The 17,712-nt window shown below is 41.1% G+C and overlaps 1 protein-coding gene across 1 annotated transcript in view; it reads right to left on the bottom strand.

The window, feature by feature from the left end:
* Positions 1-13,658, bottom strand: part of LOC138054276 (uncharacterized) — a 33,824-nt gene extending 20,166 nt beyond the window's left edge. Inside the window, exons 1-4 of the mRNA XM_068900752.1 lie at positions 13,416-13,658; positions 7,110-7,670; positions 5,382-5,927; positions 1,276-1,891 (exon numbers count right to left, since the gene is read on the bottom strand). Of these exons, the coding sequence (XP_068756853.1) occupies positions 1,276-1,891; positions 5,382-5,927; positions 7,110-7,670; positions 13,416-13,614 (1,922 nt within the window). The 5' untranslated portion in view covers positions 13,615-13,658. The remainder of the gene's footprint in view (positions 1-1,275; positions 1,892-5,381; positions 5,928-7,109; positions 7,671-13,415) is intronic.
* Between the last annotated feature and the right edge of the window lie 4,054 nt (positions 13,659-17,712).

The following is a 17,712-nucleotide window of genomic DNA, read 5'->3' as shown; positions in this document are numbered from 1 at the left end:
TGCAAACTAAACAGTCACTGCTTGGAACCATCTCATATGTTTTGAAAGAGTGGTGAAAAAAAAGTCTTTGAACTTTATCGTCGGTATCTTAACTCCACGGGTGAAGTTATTCCCGTGATTGCGCTGATATAATTAGTGGCGCATGGCCATGCCACAATAAGTGACTGAAAAAATTTTTATCCATGAGAGATTTCGTTTACAGTAGTTCTTTTTTTTTTTTAAGACAATGGCCTTGGTTTCATTTCAGTAAAATTGAGTGAAAGGTGGATTCCGTGAAGTGAAGCCATTGCAGTCCACGCCGGGAAGCACGATGAATCAAAGTCGTTATTTGATACACTCAGGTCACCCCGTACGTAAAACTTAACCCCTTTCTTAACATAGAGCCCCACTTATATAGATAAAGAAAGCTGTGAATCAACATCACACCCCTGACGAGAAGTATTACTTATGAGCTTACAAACATTTTTTGTCCTATTTTCAGTGAGTCCATGCAATGACATCAAATGTTTGTTGAAGATTTCCGAGACCAATGAAGTGAACGCTGCTCACTGACTATGCCCACGAGTGAATTAGATAATTCACTCCTGCTTTGCCACAATGACCTCGCTGCTCCACGACATTATTCCTTCGATTTTCATGTAGTCAGGCGAAAATATGTGACGCTTTAACAGAGAATCAAATTCTCATGTACTCATTGACTGAGTGGGAGGGCCGGATGGAAAAATATTTGGCCCGAGGTCATGGCGTACGGACCGAGCGCAGCGAGGTCCGTGCGCCAAGACCGAGGGCGAAATATTTTCCTGTTCGGCCGGATCTAAATCAAGTTAATAAGCATTTTATCATATGGGCTCTTTACACTATTCATGAGGACTCAGAATATGACGTTTGGACAAAGTAAGTAACAAACATTTACGCAGAAAATTTATCTAATATGTTGATTACATTTGCTGTTCTAGCTGTAAATAACTTGCACGGAGCAGTATGTGTTCCTAGCGAGGCCGTACGGCTTTTTCCAGCCCTCCTCGTGCTAATGCGTAGGGCACTCATACAGGGATTTTCCCAAGAGTTTTATTGTGAAAGCCGCGCGCGGGGCCGTACGGGCCATATGATAAAATAAAATATTTCAGTTCTACAGTACTTGATCTGATAATCATGCTAGCTATTTTTCTTTTTTTCGCTAGTATAGTTATGAATAGATTTTGGTAACGCATTTTAAAGAAACTCTCCTTATAAATAACTTTTACTTTCTGTTACTCTTCCTTCTAAGATAATGGCCTCAGTTTCATTTCAGTGAATTTCAGAGAAAGGCCGCCTCTGAATTGTTTCCATCGGAGTCCTCGGTTATCAATCTTTTCTCCCAGGTATTTTCCGTTTAGATTGGAGTCATGGCAAAGGTTGTACCACCAGGCACCAGTGTAACTCACAGCACAGTGTCCACTACTACCCCAACTGTCATTATCTCTATCTTTTGTGGAAAACGCCATGTTATTATGACCTGCCAACGAATCTCCCGCTGTCCCTGAATATGAACTCACTTTAAGTCGATACAGTGCCTGCTCGTCCCCAATAGTAAACCGACCATATTTGGCATACGCTTTGACTCCGTTCCAATCTTCCAACTCCACTCGCAGAGAGCTGGGTCTAGAGGCCGTCAGCCGGTGGATCTTGTCGTTTCCTAACCAGAACTCAGCCGTCAGCTGACCAAAGCCTGATTTGTAATCGTTCCATCTACGATAGAAGTCAACCGAACCATCTCGTCGTCTTTGGAACACGGTCCACCCTCCGCTGTCCGTGCTCATGTCACAATAAACATTGAAGGATCCTTTGCCATCAGGATCTACAGAGTAAACTCCACTGTGAGTTTGACCTGATTTTAACAGATCTGTGCAATCTGTAGCGTAAGACACACATAAAAAGTAAGCAATCATGCGCTTCAAGTGAATTGAATGAGGTAAAATTCTTTTTTATCTTCATTAACTACTCACTAGCAAAGATCAAGCTTCTGTTCAGTGATAGTAATACAGGGGCGTAGCGTGAGATTTTCAAGGTGTACGCACACGAAGAATGTTTCGAGCGCCGAAGGCGCTCCAAAGTAGGGGGTTCTTGGGGCCTGCTCCCCCAGAAAAGTTTGAAATTTAGGGTCTCGGAAATGCCATTTCCGACTATTTTTGAAGGACATTTCAATAAATAAATTCGAAGGAAAATGCAGTAGTTAGCTGTTTATTTTACACATCTGCCGACACAACACGCACAAACAGGGGGTTTACAGTACAGGCAAAGGAAGACGTCGCAAACTCTTTTATAACATCATCATCATCATAACATATCCTTAAAAAATAACCGGGAACTGGGGGACTGGTGATACTAAAGACTGACACTGCGTGGGGACTTCGAAGGGTAGAGTTTTTTTTCCTTTCGTCCACTCTTACGTTTCTTGCCGTTAAGGCCTGGCCAAACGGGTCCACTGAACATGTTAGTGTAACATCATCCAACATTGTTGAATCGAACATGTTGCACTCGTTTGGCCACCATGTTGTATGATGTTGGAAGTTGTTGAACGAAGTTTGATTTCCATCAAACATCGTCTTCAACATCATCCAACGTTTTTTTTCGTTCTATTAGGTGTGAACAACATTGTTGTATTCGTTCGGCCATCACATTCAACAGTGTTGCACGCGCGCCTGCGCTGCGGCTATCGGTATCCACGGTAGTGATTAATTCGTTGCATCTGTTTCGCGCGTTGGCACGTCAGTTGAAGCTACGGAATGTGAACGAGCAAAGTCTTGAATGTCTGAGCGACGAAAGCTTAAGCAATCTCTCTTCGAATAGATAGCCCTACTTGTGTTCAAAGCCCTCAGGGGCATGGTGCCAATGTATCTGCAGGATCTTTTCCAAGTCAAGACCCCGGGACGCTACTCCCTACGCAGTGACGCCCTGGGTCTTCTCAAGTGTCCTCACATGTGCATGGTGCAAGACCTTTGGAGACCGGGTATTTGCTGTTGCAGTTCCCAGATTCTGGATCAGCCGTCCTCTTGCTATCACAGAGAGTGAGTGAGTGACTCTATTGGTAATTTTAAAAGAATTCTGGGTAGATTTTGGGTCCAGACCCTTGAGTCCAAAATTCTGGATCCAACATGTTGGATTCGTTTGACCACCTCGTTCGACACTTTTCAATAGCGTCCAACAACGTTGGATGATGTTGGATCCGTTTGGCCAGGCCTGTGTGGGTTTATGAAAAGATACTGGAAATACTCACACACAGAGACACCAGTTTAATTCGAAATTTAAAAAAACACTTGGCCCGATTTTATGATGACTAAAAAAAAATAATTCCTCCATGGAACTGATAAGTATTCAGGGGCACCAACGAATCTGTTTCTAACATTATCTGTTCCCCAGAGGAATCTTGCTGGCTGGCAAAAATACAGGTGTTTCGATGAGCTGGCTGGGAAATTTTGTTATTGATAGAGGTTTTGCCTGGGAATTACTGACTTTTTCTAGCATTTCAACCCGAGCTGGCTGTAGAAACTCTGAAGACTGAGGACGACTTAAAAAAAAAAAAAAATAGAACCCCTTCCCTCTCCCAGAGAGTAATCAAAAACATACGATGGCTGGTCAGAGTGATTGCGCTTGCGGAAAAAACCTGTTTTGTCCCGTTTTTTCGCTTTTGTTCGGTCGTTTCGGATCGAGGGATTTGAAAGCGCGCGGAATTCCTGGCTGGGAAATAAATTTGATCAGCTGGCTGGGAAACCAGCCAAGTTTATCTAGCTGGCTGGGAAATTTCTTGTGTGTCTTGCTGGGAAAAAGGAACAAATAATGTTTTCTCAGCAACACTGAAAAACACCTGAAAATGCCTTAATAACATTTAGTTTCATTAACTGGTGTATAATAATACATTTTACAACAAATTGGTCGTTGGTTGCCCCTGAGTATTCCCAGATACTCGCGGGCGTACGTGCGTATATGGACGCTACGCCCCTGTAATACGACTAAATCACACAAGATTTACTGGTGTAGTGGGCCTTAGACCTTTTTTCTAAAACATATAACAATACTGAGTTCGCTCTTGTATAAGCTGTGAGCTTCTGATTCATCTTTAGTTCTGTGTTCCAAACTCCTCCACAAAACGGATTTTTATTGGCATCTCCTGGTTTATATCTCAAGGGAAACGAGGATAGGCTGTTTCATCTGGTTCCTCAGACCACCGGATGCCTTAAAGATACTGCGGGTAAACGTTAACTTTCCACCAAAATTACTGAAGGTCTTTTCTTTGTATATTTTATAAAGAAGAGACAAAGTTCGGTTGTTTAATTTGATTTTGCTTGTCATTGTCAGGATGTATTAGCTTAAAAGGGCTGCTAAGGCAGCAGCTAAAGCAGCAGCATTAATAACACTTTTAAAAACGCGATGGTCCCCGGAATCAATGATATCATAGCAGATGCCGGTAAAAATTCCTCCCGCGTGTGCCCTTAGGAAAAAAATAATTAGACATTTCTAGCTTCCTTATATAGTTGTTCTCTGGATCTATAAAATTTTGCTTTTGAGGGCACACTTTTTGCTTCGAGGCCATGTTTCTTGATTTTAAGATGATGAGCAGCTCTAAATGTGGATATTTTGGAAGAAAGCCTCACTACAAAAATTATCATGTTGCTAATAAGAGACTGTGTCCTGGTTTAACAAAAGTTGTTAACGTTTATGCTGTTTATGTTCTAAACGCTTCTGCGTTCTTTTATTAGGCCTACGTCGCCAGGCAAAAAGAGAAACAGGCGTCTAAGGAAACCCACCTCCCTTGGAATCGAATTTTCTTTACAGTGCTTTTACTTTGATTCCTCTCAATCTATGCGCTGTGTGACTTCTTCCTACTGGAATATCTGTCTTTGCTCTGACGAAGGACTGACGCTTGAACGTCAGCTCGGAATCTATCTTTCGGTGGTTAGTGCGCCTTTTTTACATGATCTCCTTTGATAAAACCAAATTTTCGCGCTTCCGGAATTATTATGCGGTTACGGTCATATCGATCTCAAAGATTCTTTGCTGCTTTTGCGCTCTCTCAACAAATTGGCCACAGGTGCCTTTGACATGTTTTTTCTGATGCTCACACTTCTTCTTACGCTTCCACTTTCGCTTATCTCACTCTCAAGTTACAAGGCCCGTGCTTATGGTTTGCTGTGCGCTTATTTCCCCTTAAAACAAACCATTATACCAGTTTGGCTATAGATGAAAAACAAGTGCTACAAATGTATATTGTAAGCGTCACAATATTGTGTCTCTGGCCTATCCGCTCATTGACAATCAATATGAGCCGAAGGTTATAACTTCAATTGGCTAATTAAACAGTTTCTATGTAAAAATTATAGAATTTTACATGTTTCTCTACTCACCTCGTGGACGCCGAACTTCCACGTAACTTCCAGTTTCTATGGTAAACACTCCAGCGCTGGTGGCAGCACAAATGTAATTTCCTGCATCCTCTTTCTTAAGATCCCTTAGAACAAACACTCCATTAATCTGTTGATTTCGTCCAGCTGGCAGAGAAGAGCCTTGTCGTTTCCAGCTGATGACTGGTTGTGGATCACCAGTAGCGCTGCAGTTCAGTTTCAGGGAATCGCCAAGTCTTGCAAAAGTTCTGGTTGGAGGTTTAAAGGTGAAGCGAGGAAGGGAAACGACCATTAAAAGAGTTTTTCTAACAACAGTTCCTACGAGGTTAGCTGCAGTACAAAAATAGTCTCCAGAGTCAGTTTTGCGTACGTCTGATAATCTCAAGAATGTGTTATTTCTCAGCACCCTTCCCAGGGGAAGCTGACCAAACGACTTGCTCCACTTCACCTCTGGAGTGGGGTGACCAGTCACGTGACAAGTAGGAAGAGTGACATTGCTTCCCTCGCTGATATAAAGAGGTCCCGGATGCAGAAAAACACATGGCTGGACTGCAAAAAAGATCACTTTCATGGATCACTACAACAATTAATAACTGACACTGGAATCAGTCCTTTCACGCAAAGTTTGGCTCCTGGGCAGACTTTTGTAAGTCCGTGACCAGTTTGAACATAAATTGTGAAATTCTGATCCGATGAACAGCAATTAGTATTTTTGACATAGAAGAAGCTTTCGCCAGAATATCCCATTATGTCGATCAGAACAAGATGTATTTTGTACCCCGTTAACTAATATTGGTACAATTAATTGGTTGAAAATATACGTAAAAATAACGTGTCCGCGTCTTTTTGTCTTTTTCTTTTCTGAGCTTAGAATGAATTCAAAGGTAACAAACTAAGTAAAAAGGGAAGAGCAGTATCGTTTCGACGATCGTTCGGGGATCACAAAAAAAGCATGGAGCACTGTCGCTATTGTAGCAATAGGGAACTTAAGCAACGACAACGGCGACGGCAACGAGAACGTCACAAATGTGCATATTTAGTGGGCAAAAACAATAGCTTTGCACGCCCTGCACGTGTGTTTTTCACTTTTGTCCACTTCTTTGCCGTCGTCAGCAAAACAACAACGTGAAATAGTCATTTTAGGTTTTAAGGAGAACGTCAGCACTTGACGCTAAAGTTTCATTTTCTCCCCTAAATTAAGCGCCGTTCCGACCAATGTCATTTTTGAGGAACTACCACACCCTTGTCATATAAGAAGGGTTGACATGTTTACAAAGTGATTACAATGACGCGAATTTATATTTTGAGATGACGTTCTCGGTGCCGTCGCCGTCGTCGTTGCTTAAGTTCCCTAATAAATAGAATCCGAACAAGTAATCGGAAGGTCATAGGATCGTTTCCTGATGGGGAACTCGGGTTTTTTCCAGCATACCCGACTAATCATCATCATCATCATCATCATCATTGTCATGATCATTGTCATGATGAAGTGTTTTCATTCATTTGGTAAAGTCACTTCATTTTTTTACAAACTAAATGAATGAAAAGATTTCTTTATTACTTTTGTAAATTTGCATTATGGAATATAATTTTTTGGGGGGTGATCTTTTGCATATCGGTAACGGAAAACTATAATAAAATATAAAGACTCTCACGTCTCAGGCATGAAAATATTAAGTTATTAAGTTAATTCCTATAGTCTGTGTAAATCTTCCAAGCAAAGAGACTTACCATTTACTTCCAGTTGAGTCTCTGCCCGAGCTTTCCCCAGGATGTTTGTCGCTGAGCATCGATAAATACCCGCGTCATTTCCTTTTACATTGCGCAAACGCAACATTTTCCCTGATACCACTGAGTGGCTCACCTCTGTCTCATTGTTCATTCTACTCCACGCCACTGTAGGCTCAGGATTTCCTGTGACTGAGCATTGAAACGAGGCTGATTCACTTTCGTTTACTGTTATCTTCTTAGGGGAAACTGCAACCGTAGGAGTTGAAATCGATTCACCAGGCTCTCCTTTTGCTCCCGGCTTGCCTGGAGAACCCACTTCTCCTTTTTGTCCCTTGGGTCCAGCTTCTCCTTGAAGCCCCATGATGCCTTGCTTACCGCTTTTTCCCGGCGATCCCATAATTCCTTGATCTCCTTTCTTTCCGTTTCTGCCCGTTTTGCCCCTTCGTCCTTGGAAACCTTTTTCTCCTTTCGGTCCAGGTGGACCGGGAGGGCCTGGGGGACATGATAGGCAGGGTTGAGCTGAATCCCCTCGACGTCTTCTAAGTCTTAAAAGCTCAAGTTCTAAAAGAAAGAAATCAATTTAAGAGATGAATCAAAATTTAAAAGACATTCAACAATGTCTTCCAGAGGAAGAGGCCTTGAACGGAAAGAAAGAATCTGCTACTAGCACATTTATGAGTTCCTCGGGTACCCTCAATTTCCCGATCAAGAGGTCGTAATTTAGCGCGAACTAGATAGTCTCTCAAGCTCTTAGGGCGACGAAACGCCATCATGGGCAAATCTTGAATGGCCTGCTTACACCTATTGGAAATGTGTAAAAGGGGATGTAACTCTCTTAATATTCCCCCTTATATTAGGCAGGCCCGGGTGGTTTCGTATCACCCTAAGAGCGTGAGGTTCTCTAGCCATGGTACTGGTACAAGCTATACTATAAATCGCAGTTTGGATTGTAATTCTAGGACTATTGTTTACTTAATTAGTTGCAAGGTTTGTGGTTTTCAGTATGTCGTCTCCACCACCACTAAGTTTAGGTTAAGGTTCAACAACCACAAGAGCCGTTTACGAGCCCAATCTAGGATGTCTGCTGTTAATAAGGAGAGCGATGATCTTATCTATAAGCATTTTTATAGTCATGGGCATCATGGACTTCAAGATGTTAGCATACAACTTATAGATAAAGTTAATGCAAAAGACCATCTGCTTGCTAAGGAAGGGCAATGGGCATATCGGCTCCGATCCTTGAAACCGGATAGGCTTAATGAGAGTGACTTCTTTTTTGTAGCCAGAACAGAGGGGAACGTCGCCGAAAGTAAAATTCTCTTTCTAACACAGAATTACCTATTACATACTTTACTGGGTAATTTGTCTGCTATTTTCCCTTTACACTTATTTCCCTTTTATTTTTAGCGTAACTCATATACTCTCCGTTCGCATGTTATCCTTTGGCACGCGCGAGTGTTGCCCTTTGGCACGTGCGGATGTTACTTATGTTTGAATTGTTAGGGTTATTTACGGTTGAAGTCGTTGCGCGCACTTTCGTATTTCAGTGGCGTAAAAGAAATTAAAAATTTTGTATAACAGTTTTTCTTCATTCACCCTGAAGAAGACCTACAAGTTGGTGGTCGAGATATAGGTGTTCTCTATAAACATTTCTTGTCTTATACATATATATACCTACATTATACATATATTATACATATTCTTATATTCTCTTAATATACGCGGCTTTTGTGTTGACCAGGAACAATAAACATCACGTGTATAAAGCTCTAGGAGATATGAATTTGGAAAGACCTTATTCATTCATCTAGTAATCAATTGTAGTAATATAAGCAATAAAAGAAGAGTAAAATAAGTTACATGTGCATCAAAAGAGGAAAATGATAAAGAACTCACGCGTGCATAATCCATTACCTGCTGATAGCTTTAGTAAATAAAGAATAAATGCTATACCGAGAAATTGCATTGTGACTAAACTTGATAGACAATAAATGCAAGGAAACGATGTTATGTGCTTGTAATATTTCGATATAAATCTATATCATCTTCGGACTAAGGCGGGATACAAGTAGCAGAATTTAAATAGATTCTTCGCCCAAACCGTGCGTGATAACACTAACATAATAGATCGCGATGATAACTGGAATATATTACTATATAAAGAAGCTTACCATATTAAGCGTCTAACACCATTTCTGAACAATGGCTTAAAAGCCAGTAGAGAACTCCGCCTATTCTCCTGACAGTTTCGTTTCTTTGTTTTTCACTTTCACGTGATTATACTGTTGCACAATCTCGCAGTATTTAATTTCTGCTACTTGTATCCCGCCTTAGTCCGAAGATGATATAGATTTATATCGAAATATTACAAGCACTGACATAACATCGTTTCCTTGCATTTGTTGTCTATCAAGTTTAGTCACAATGCAATCACTCGGTATAGCATTTATTTTTTATTCACGCGTGCATATTCATATAAAAAGGTAATATGTTGATTGTGAACAATTGTAATAAGTTGCACGAAAACGGCTAGACAAATTTAGGACTGGTAAGCCGTAACAGCACACGTATTAAGGTGATACATAGGATGGTATTTGTTTGATTTCCGCCGTGTTTTTGTACTGTTTTTGAGAAGGTTCTTTGTATGGAATGAACCTGGGAAGGCACACGCCTTTTTTAGTTTTTGCACGTAACACATACACCCACAAATCAAGAGCAAGAGTGCCAAGAGCACTTATGTGTCAAAGATTTTAATGAGTCGCTTAGCGGTGAAAAATTGCTGGTTTTCCCTTTCGGAAACGCAAAAGAGTTTCATTTAAGACCGTGAATTTGTTACTAATGATATCTTCTTAATGATAACTAATTTTTGACCAAGCTAACCATTGCCCGTAATGGCTACCGATGGCAATATAGCAACCATAAAAGGAGTCAAAATATTAACTACTTAATTAAGTAATTTAAAGCCTCTGTTTTAAATCTGCGTTCTACAAATTGCTTGTTTTTGATTGATTTGATTTAAAAACAAGACAGCCCATCTTACTAACCCCCTAAAATCATAGTGCTCGAGTTATCTTAATTCCCAAGGATACCTTGCCAGTAGCGGATCTTGGAATATTTTAAGGGGGGTGAATTGAAAGAACAGAAGTATATACTCTAAAAAAAAGGCCAGATAGTTTAGGCTGCAATCTGTAATCGTAAGGGCCCGAGGGCAAATTAAGGACTAATTTCACGTGTATTTTCAAAACTTTGAAAATGCAAGTTTGAAATTAATCTCTAATTGCACAAGAGCACATTGCTATTTCATAGTTATCACATTAAATGGCAAAATTATCGAGGACAGCCAATTCAATGCCGCCACAATTGACGATCAACTTAACATGTTTTCATTCGGTTAAAGTTCAATTCAATAAATCGATGCTCTCAACAGAAATACAGCTTAATTTAACTGAAATGTATTTTACATGTGGAAAACACGGTAGTTTAATAAGAGTCAGAATCTGGAAGAAGATATTCCGCTTGTAACCTCGCTTGCTCTGAATAAGCAACTGTTAACCAATCAGGATCAAGTGAGCAGTCCGGGTTCGGTCCCTGGCCGGGGACGTTGGGTTGTATTCTTGGGCAAGACACATTACTCTTACGGTGCCTCTCTCCACCCAGGTGTATAAATGGGTACCGGCAAATATAATGCTGGGGGTAACCCTGAGATGGACTAGCATCCCATCCCAGGGGGGAGTAGAAATACTCCTAGTCGCTTCATGCTGCGGAAACAGGGATAGGCTCCGGCCTGATGGGCCACTTGGCTCGTATGCAGACTTTACCTTCACGTCAGGTAAACGGTATGGGGGGGGTGGGGGGGGGTGGCTAGCCACCCTATTCGCCCCTCCCACCCTCAATCCTGGATCCGCCCCTGCTTGCGTACCTAGAAAGCATTAACCAAGACCACACTGCACGCCTGGCTGGTAGACAATCATTACGTGCAAAAAATCATCTTCATATCTACGCGGAACTCTAGTTGCCTCCTCAGGTTTTGGCCCGCTTGGGCAGATATTGACCATTTAGGATATTAGTTAAATTGAGACCCTCAGTCAGGTTTTCGATTCGCCCTCTTCACTCGACTGTCTCGTCGTTAATTCAAATGTGCGACAATTGCTTTGAGAATATGGATGAGGGAAAATTAACAGGAGTATTTTTTTTTACATTCGGAAAGCCTTCGACTCGGTTGATCGTTCCATTTTACTAGAGAAAGTCCAGTTGTATGGAGTCTGTGGAAGAGAATTGATGAGGTTTAAGTCTTATCATACTGAACGAAAAGAACAATGTCTCGTAAATGGATGCCTATATACTCCAAGAAACACAGTCTGTGGAATTCCCCAAGACTCTATCCTTGGGCCTTTGCTATTCCTTATCCATGTTAGTGATTTACCAAACTCCTTAGAATTTACTACACCCTGTTTACACGCTGACGATACTCAAATCTTTGCCACTGGTGATCCAGAGGTACCTGCTCCCCGCCATCCCCCCTCCAGGACAGTCAGGAAAGATCTCTGTGGTAATTTTATCGAAAATGGCGAGCTTGTATTTGAAAAGAAAATGTACAATACAATATCCCCTTCGACAGGGGATGGTGAGTACAAAGAAAAAAATCGAATTCCTTTTTGCCCGATCGAAATTGTGGACACAATTTTTCAGGTTTAGGTCGAGGTTTGTACGCAAATCGTAAAATCGTACAAAGCGTTTTGCGACTGAGTTTTGTAAGCAAATGGTCAACCCACTTGAGACTCTCATAAACCGGATTTCTGCTCAGGAGAGGATGAAAAAATATCATTCTAGCCTGAACAGGGTTTGTACAAATCCTTCGTCTCAAACAGGCTTGCACAAAGGTACGCTATCAGAAATATGTAACAGTCTCTCTGAATGTAAGATATGCAACATGTGGAAGGGCATCAGTTCTGTCAGTTGTCGAGTGCGATTCCTTCAGCTATTCTTCTGTGCAGGAATTTGACCGCTATTTCAGAATTGGGATCGGAGGTTCCCAAGCTAAGTTTCACGAGTTTCAATCAAGAGACAAGCCAATTAAGGATGAGTTTCATCTATCTTTCTATATATAATCGATGTAATGAGTACAGCTGGTAAGCCATTTGGTTTGAAACGACCAGATGAAACATTGTCTTGAGGTCTGCCATAATTATCTTGCGTAAATTACAGGGGCACCCAACGACCAATTTGTTGTAAAATGTATTATTATACCCCAGTTAATGAAAATAAATGTTATTAAGGCATTTGCAGGTGTTTCTCAGTGTTGCTGGGAAAACATTATCTGTTCCTTTTTCCCAGCAAGGCACACAAGAAATTTCCCAGCCAGCTAGATAAAATTGGTTGGTTTCCCAGCCAGCTGATCAAATTTATTTCCCAGCCAGGAATTCCGCGCGCTTTCAAATCCCTCGATCCGAAACGACCGAACAAAAACGACAAAACCGGGACAAAACAGGTTTTTTTTTCCGCAAGCGCAATCACTCTGACCAGCCGTCGTATGTTTGTGACTACTGTCTGGGAGAGGGAAGGGGTTCTTTTTTTTTTTTTTTCTTTTTTTTTAAGTCGTCCTCAGTCTTCAGAGTTTCTACAGCCAGCTCGGGTTGAAATGCTAGAAAAAGTCAGTAATTCCCAGGCAAAACCTCTATCAATAACAAAATTTCCCAGCCAGCTCATCGAAACACCTGTATTTATGCCAGCCAGCAAGATTCCTCTGGGGAACAGATAATGTGAGTGCACATTATCTCTCCAATCACTGGTTTTGCGTGATATCATAAATGTTGTTGTCAAACGTGTCGCTTGTGTTGGAGTGAACATTATAAGGTCGCTGTAAGCTATCTTGAAATTATAAAAGTTCTAAGATGTCGGCAAATTCTTAGTACCCCATCCCGTACTAGTCTAGACCGTCTAAATGGCAAAGGAAGAGAAACAATTCACGTTCTCATTTGTCGGGCAAGCTGACAAAATTAGTGTCTTGGGACTGAACTTGTGACATGACTACCGTGTGAGACCAAAAGATCGAAAACTTGATATCTGTCCATTTTGCGATACATTATCAACCTTCATTAATTCTTTTACATTTTTTTTTATTTTTTTTATTACGCTGTAGAAGTTGTGAGAATACCAACTGAACAACCAACAAAATAAACGCTGTTCCAAGGTAGACTATTAACAGGATTTTCAAGCCAAAAATCCCATGTGAAAGATACATCCATCCATGTAAAACACGACGATATCTGTATGATTTGCTCAACGGATGTAAGGAGACAAACTTACCGGGAACATTCTTTGTTGTGTGCAAGTTTGGTCCGCTTGTCGGTGGCTGACCCCTAACGACGCTTTCAATTGCATTTATTCTCTTCTTGTGCTCGCTTAACTCAAATTCAACCCTCAAAAATCCAGCGCAGTAAAGCACGATCGACAGAACAGAAGCAATTGAAGCAAAAGACGGGAGACTCTGCTTGTGCGAAGTCATTTTGTTACTTAAACAATGCGCCTTCTGTAGAGTGATAAGTACTCCTTGAACTTCTGCTCGGTTATTGATACTATGATCACGAGTGTGAGTACAGGGCCAGGGTAGATCGGATTATGTCAACTTGATGATCTTGGCCTGATATCAAAATATCAATTGGTGTTTTTATCATTTTTAATTCCAACCTCCTTAAAAAATGAGTCACTTTAAAAAGAAAGAGTGGCGATAAAGTTAGCAAGGAGAACGGACACATCCTTGCGTGCTTATGATCTTACATCTAAGGGTGCGTTCGATTCACCGTATTCCGGAATAGGAATACATGCAATATAAGTTAGAAATCCTTCGTTTTTACGGCACTTCACGTTAAAATTGTCAAACATCGGCTAAAATGCTATTTGAAACATATTTATATTATCCTTGGCCCCTCGAAAAGCGCCAAACATACCGTTTTAATCATTACGCCACGTATTTTTATTCCGGAATAGGGTCAATCGAACGCGCCCTTAATGTCATTCGGAATTCCATGCATGTTGACGTATCAGTTCCATGAGAAGGAAGTAAATGCACTGAAGAGTGAAACACACGTACGCAATATGCAAAGGTTTGACTCGTTTGCTTAGTGTTTCTGTTATCGTTTCCAGTCATCATACACTTTGAATATTTTCTGTTAACATCAGCTCCTGTATCAAGTACAGAATACACATCCAAGCGATGAAGGAGAAGGCTATGAGACAGTTTGACTGAAGTCAGAAGTGTTCGCAAAAGGCGATTTGTGTGATGGCGTCATTTACTACGAAGACCATACTGCTTTGAGTTACTGCTTTGACTGCTTTGAGTTACGGGGAGCTAACTAGAGAACCTATTGGTTCACTTAGCTACCCAGCTCGTAACTTACTAGCTAACTAAAAAAAAAAAAAGACTAAAATGCTACCGAAACCTCATTAAGAATTTCAAATCAAATGTAAACAACAATATGAGTAGGCTCGATTACCAGCCGCTGTTTCGGGAAATAAACCAGCGCTCACTCCCGAAATCTCGGCTGGACGCGTGAGGTGAGCCATTGTTAATCTCCGCCAATCGGAAACTCGCCTGCACAAATCCGTCTGGCATAAATTATATGTTTTGACCCGGCCTGTTCGAGGTTTACAGTGATTTAAGATAGGAAACATCCAAGATTGCGACAACGAAAAGTGTTCGAGAAGCTGGAGAATTTGTGTCGTTTTCTACCGCCTGAGTTCGCAAACTTCACTGATTTTCCAGTTGGCGCCAAGGTCAAAATACGGTTTTCAAATCCATTGCTATTGCAATTTTCTCCTCATACTTCGCTAATGTAAGAGCAAGTAAAATTCCTCAAGATCAATTGACAGTACTGCTGAGTTTATTGCTGGCAAAACGAGGGGACCGATGAGGTCGACTGAGAGCTAAAGCAGCCGAAGATTTCGTTGATGATTCGCCGGTTGAATTCAAACTCACATCGATCGTTTAACCACAAACTCAAGCTCGTATCATCTGGAAACTTCGCACAGACGTTTTAAGCACTGTTATGTAATTTCTGTTTTCTTAAAATCAGTGTTTTTGGGATGTCTAATGCTATTTCCCCGCAACTATTAACTTCGCGTAAATTATATTTTGAATTTACGTCACAGACACAATCTGTATCGCTCACGCGTCCAGCCGTCTCATCTTGGGGAGGATACCCGAACTCGAGTGAGCGGCGGAAATCGAGCCTACAATATGAGCTGAATAAACATTATCTTATCTTATCTTACTTCTATAGTCAGGAAAATTTTAACAATTGTTTCTTTGTTCCCAGAAGAAAAGAAAAATCTGAATAACAAAGCATTTTGACAAAGCATTCTGTTAACTGTAGTTAAATGACGCCATCATGCAAATCGCCTATCAGCGTTGGTTTTTAAGGGAAGTGGTCAAAACTACTACACTCGAACAGGACCCACCAAACCACAAAATAGATGGTCGTCTGCATCTCCCTTGCTTAACGTCAAAAGATGGTGTCTATATTGCATAGCCACCCCTCTATACAGCAGTAAAAGATTACAGTGAGATTCAAACCTCACTTTTCTTGTTTGTCTAGTAATGCCGACTCTTGCTAGCTGAATATTCCTGTGTCAACTCAAATTTAAAAGCCAATAAAATGTTGTCGGTAATGTTCATGTGATAAGTTCGAAGATAGGTGGTGTCTTTGAGAACCCCCCTACCCCAAAGGTGGGTCCTGTTCGAGTATAGTAGTTTTGACCGGTTCCCTAAAAGCAATTTTGTTTCGACTTTCAATCACTGAAGAAAAAATATAATGAGCTATTTCTTTAGAGCTTAGATTTTCTTTTTCTTTCTAATCTGTTGATTTATCGTATCATTAGGTCTTCCGAATGGCAGACCGTGTACAAAGGTACATCACTCATGGGTCCTAACAGCCACGAAATAACCCTTTCCGGCAATTTCAAAAACCCTTGGTATCATGGCTTGCGGAAAAGAACTTCAACTCCCTTAAATTTTAATACCAGCATTAATGATCTCCCAGTCATTACGAATGACAGGTAACTAGGGAACAGAGGTAGGGAACAGAGTTTTGAGTTTTGTCATTGTTTCTTCAAAGATGATGCTACTGATTACCTTGCCACCTTTGGTAGCATTCGGCGGAGAGTCAGAATTCAATAGCTGTTATTCTTATGCAAATACGTAATAGTTATTTTAGGGCCTCTTTACACGAGCCCGGGTTGCTTTTTACCCCGGGTTGAATCACCGCAGCGGGTAACCCTTTTGCAGTCAAATGTTTATATGCGTTTACATGAAAACAGTAGTCAAACCGGGTCAGCCCCCCCTTGCCGGGTAACCCTTCTCAAGCCTCGGGTTGACCCGGCTAGGAGGGTTGCAATTTCTTCAATTTCTTCATGTAAGCACTGGCGTATCAGACCCAGGATTGTTTGAACATCACTTTTTTTGCGGTTCAGCGTTCTCGCCCATGCGCAGCCTGTACCAAAATGGCGAAGGCGAATGGGCATGAAGTGGAAAAAAGAACAAGTTGGCAATGGAATCACTCAATGACTGGACAACTTATTGCGAAATTAAAAGAATTTAAAAGCGAGATGGACTATCAAAATATAGACTTTATCAAGGACGTGGTTACTTTGTACTGGAAGTTACGAGAGCGAATGGCTGAACGGCTTCCTGACAGTTTTGGTCCTGCTCAATTTGTCAGCCACAAATTGATGATTCTGATGATTGCATGGTTCGTCCGCCATTTTCCTCACTGACAATTAGTCATCAGCCCTTTCAACCCAGCGAAAAGGAAACTGACCCGGGTCAGCCGAGAATGACCCAACCCTCACCCAGCCCAGGCCCGTGTAAACGTAAAATTCGACGCTGAACTGACACGGGTAGGTGTCCAACCCGGGCTCGTGTAACCGCCAGGGATTCTAAATCAGCCCCCATGGCAAACCGAAATGAACGAAATGATGTACTAGATATATGAAATAAATTTATTGATCATGATATCATTTCGAGCTCTGCTTTAAGTTTTAATCGACATTTGAAAGAAAAACACACTTTCAGCTTCGTTGAAAAGTTAAGTACTTTCTTTTATCAAGCTTTTCTTCGTTTTTATTATATTTCTTGCGTGAATACTTAAACCGAAAACCGAATTCGTTGTTGTGAAATTGTCATGCTGTAAGCTTACTTGATTCACAGAGCACGCACAGCCTGTTTGTGTAACCGTTTGTAATTTTATAATAAATGTTTGGGATTCACCGTTTGCTTCTTGTGTAGCGATATATATCGATAAATATGTGCATGCACTAACGCTAAATAAACGTTGTATTAACTAACCTGCGGTGCACTGTCGTTCTTTCGCTTCAGAAGTGGTATTTTGAGTGATTTTAAAGATTTCGAATTCGCTGTTTACTTTGCCTCTCAATGGAAGGGACGAGGGTGACAGCTAATGTTTTGAAAGGCTGTGGCGCCGGGGCAATTTTTCCCCAGAAAATCACATCGCTCCGCTTTCAAGCTTCGCAGGAAAATGGCTGAAAGATTCATGCTTCTTCTCGTATAGTTCTCGCTTGAAAATTCATCCAATCGGCCCGCAGCTAA

This window comes from Montipora capricornis, chromosome 6 (assembly GCF_036669925.1).
Source record: "Montipora capricornis isolate CH-2021 chromosome 6, ASM3666992v2, whole genome shotgun sequence".
NCBI lineage: Eukaryota > Metazoa > Cnidaria > Anthozoa > Scleractinia > Acroporidae > Montipora > Montipora capricornis.
The sequence above is the reverse complement of the archived record's forward strand: the minus strand, read 5'-3'. Positions and strand labels throughout refer to the sequence as shown.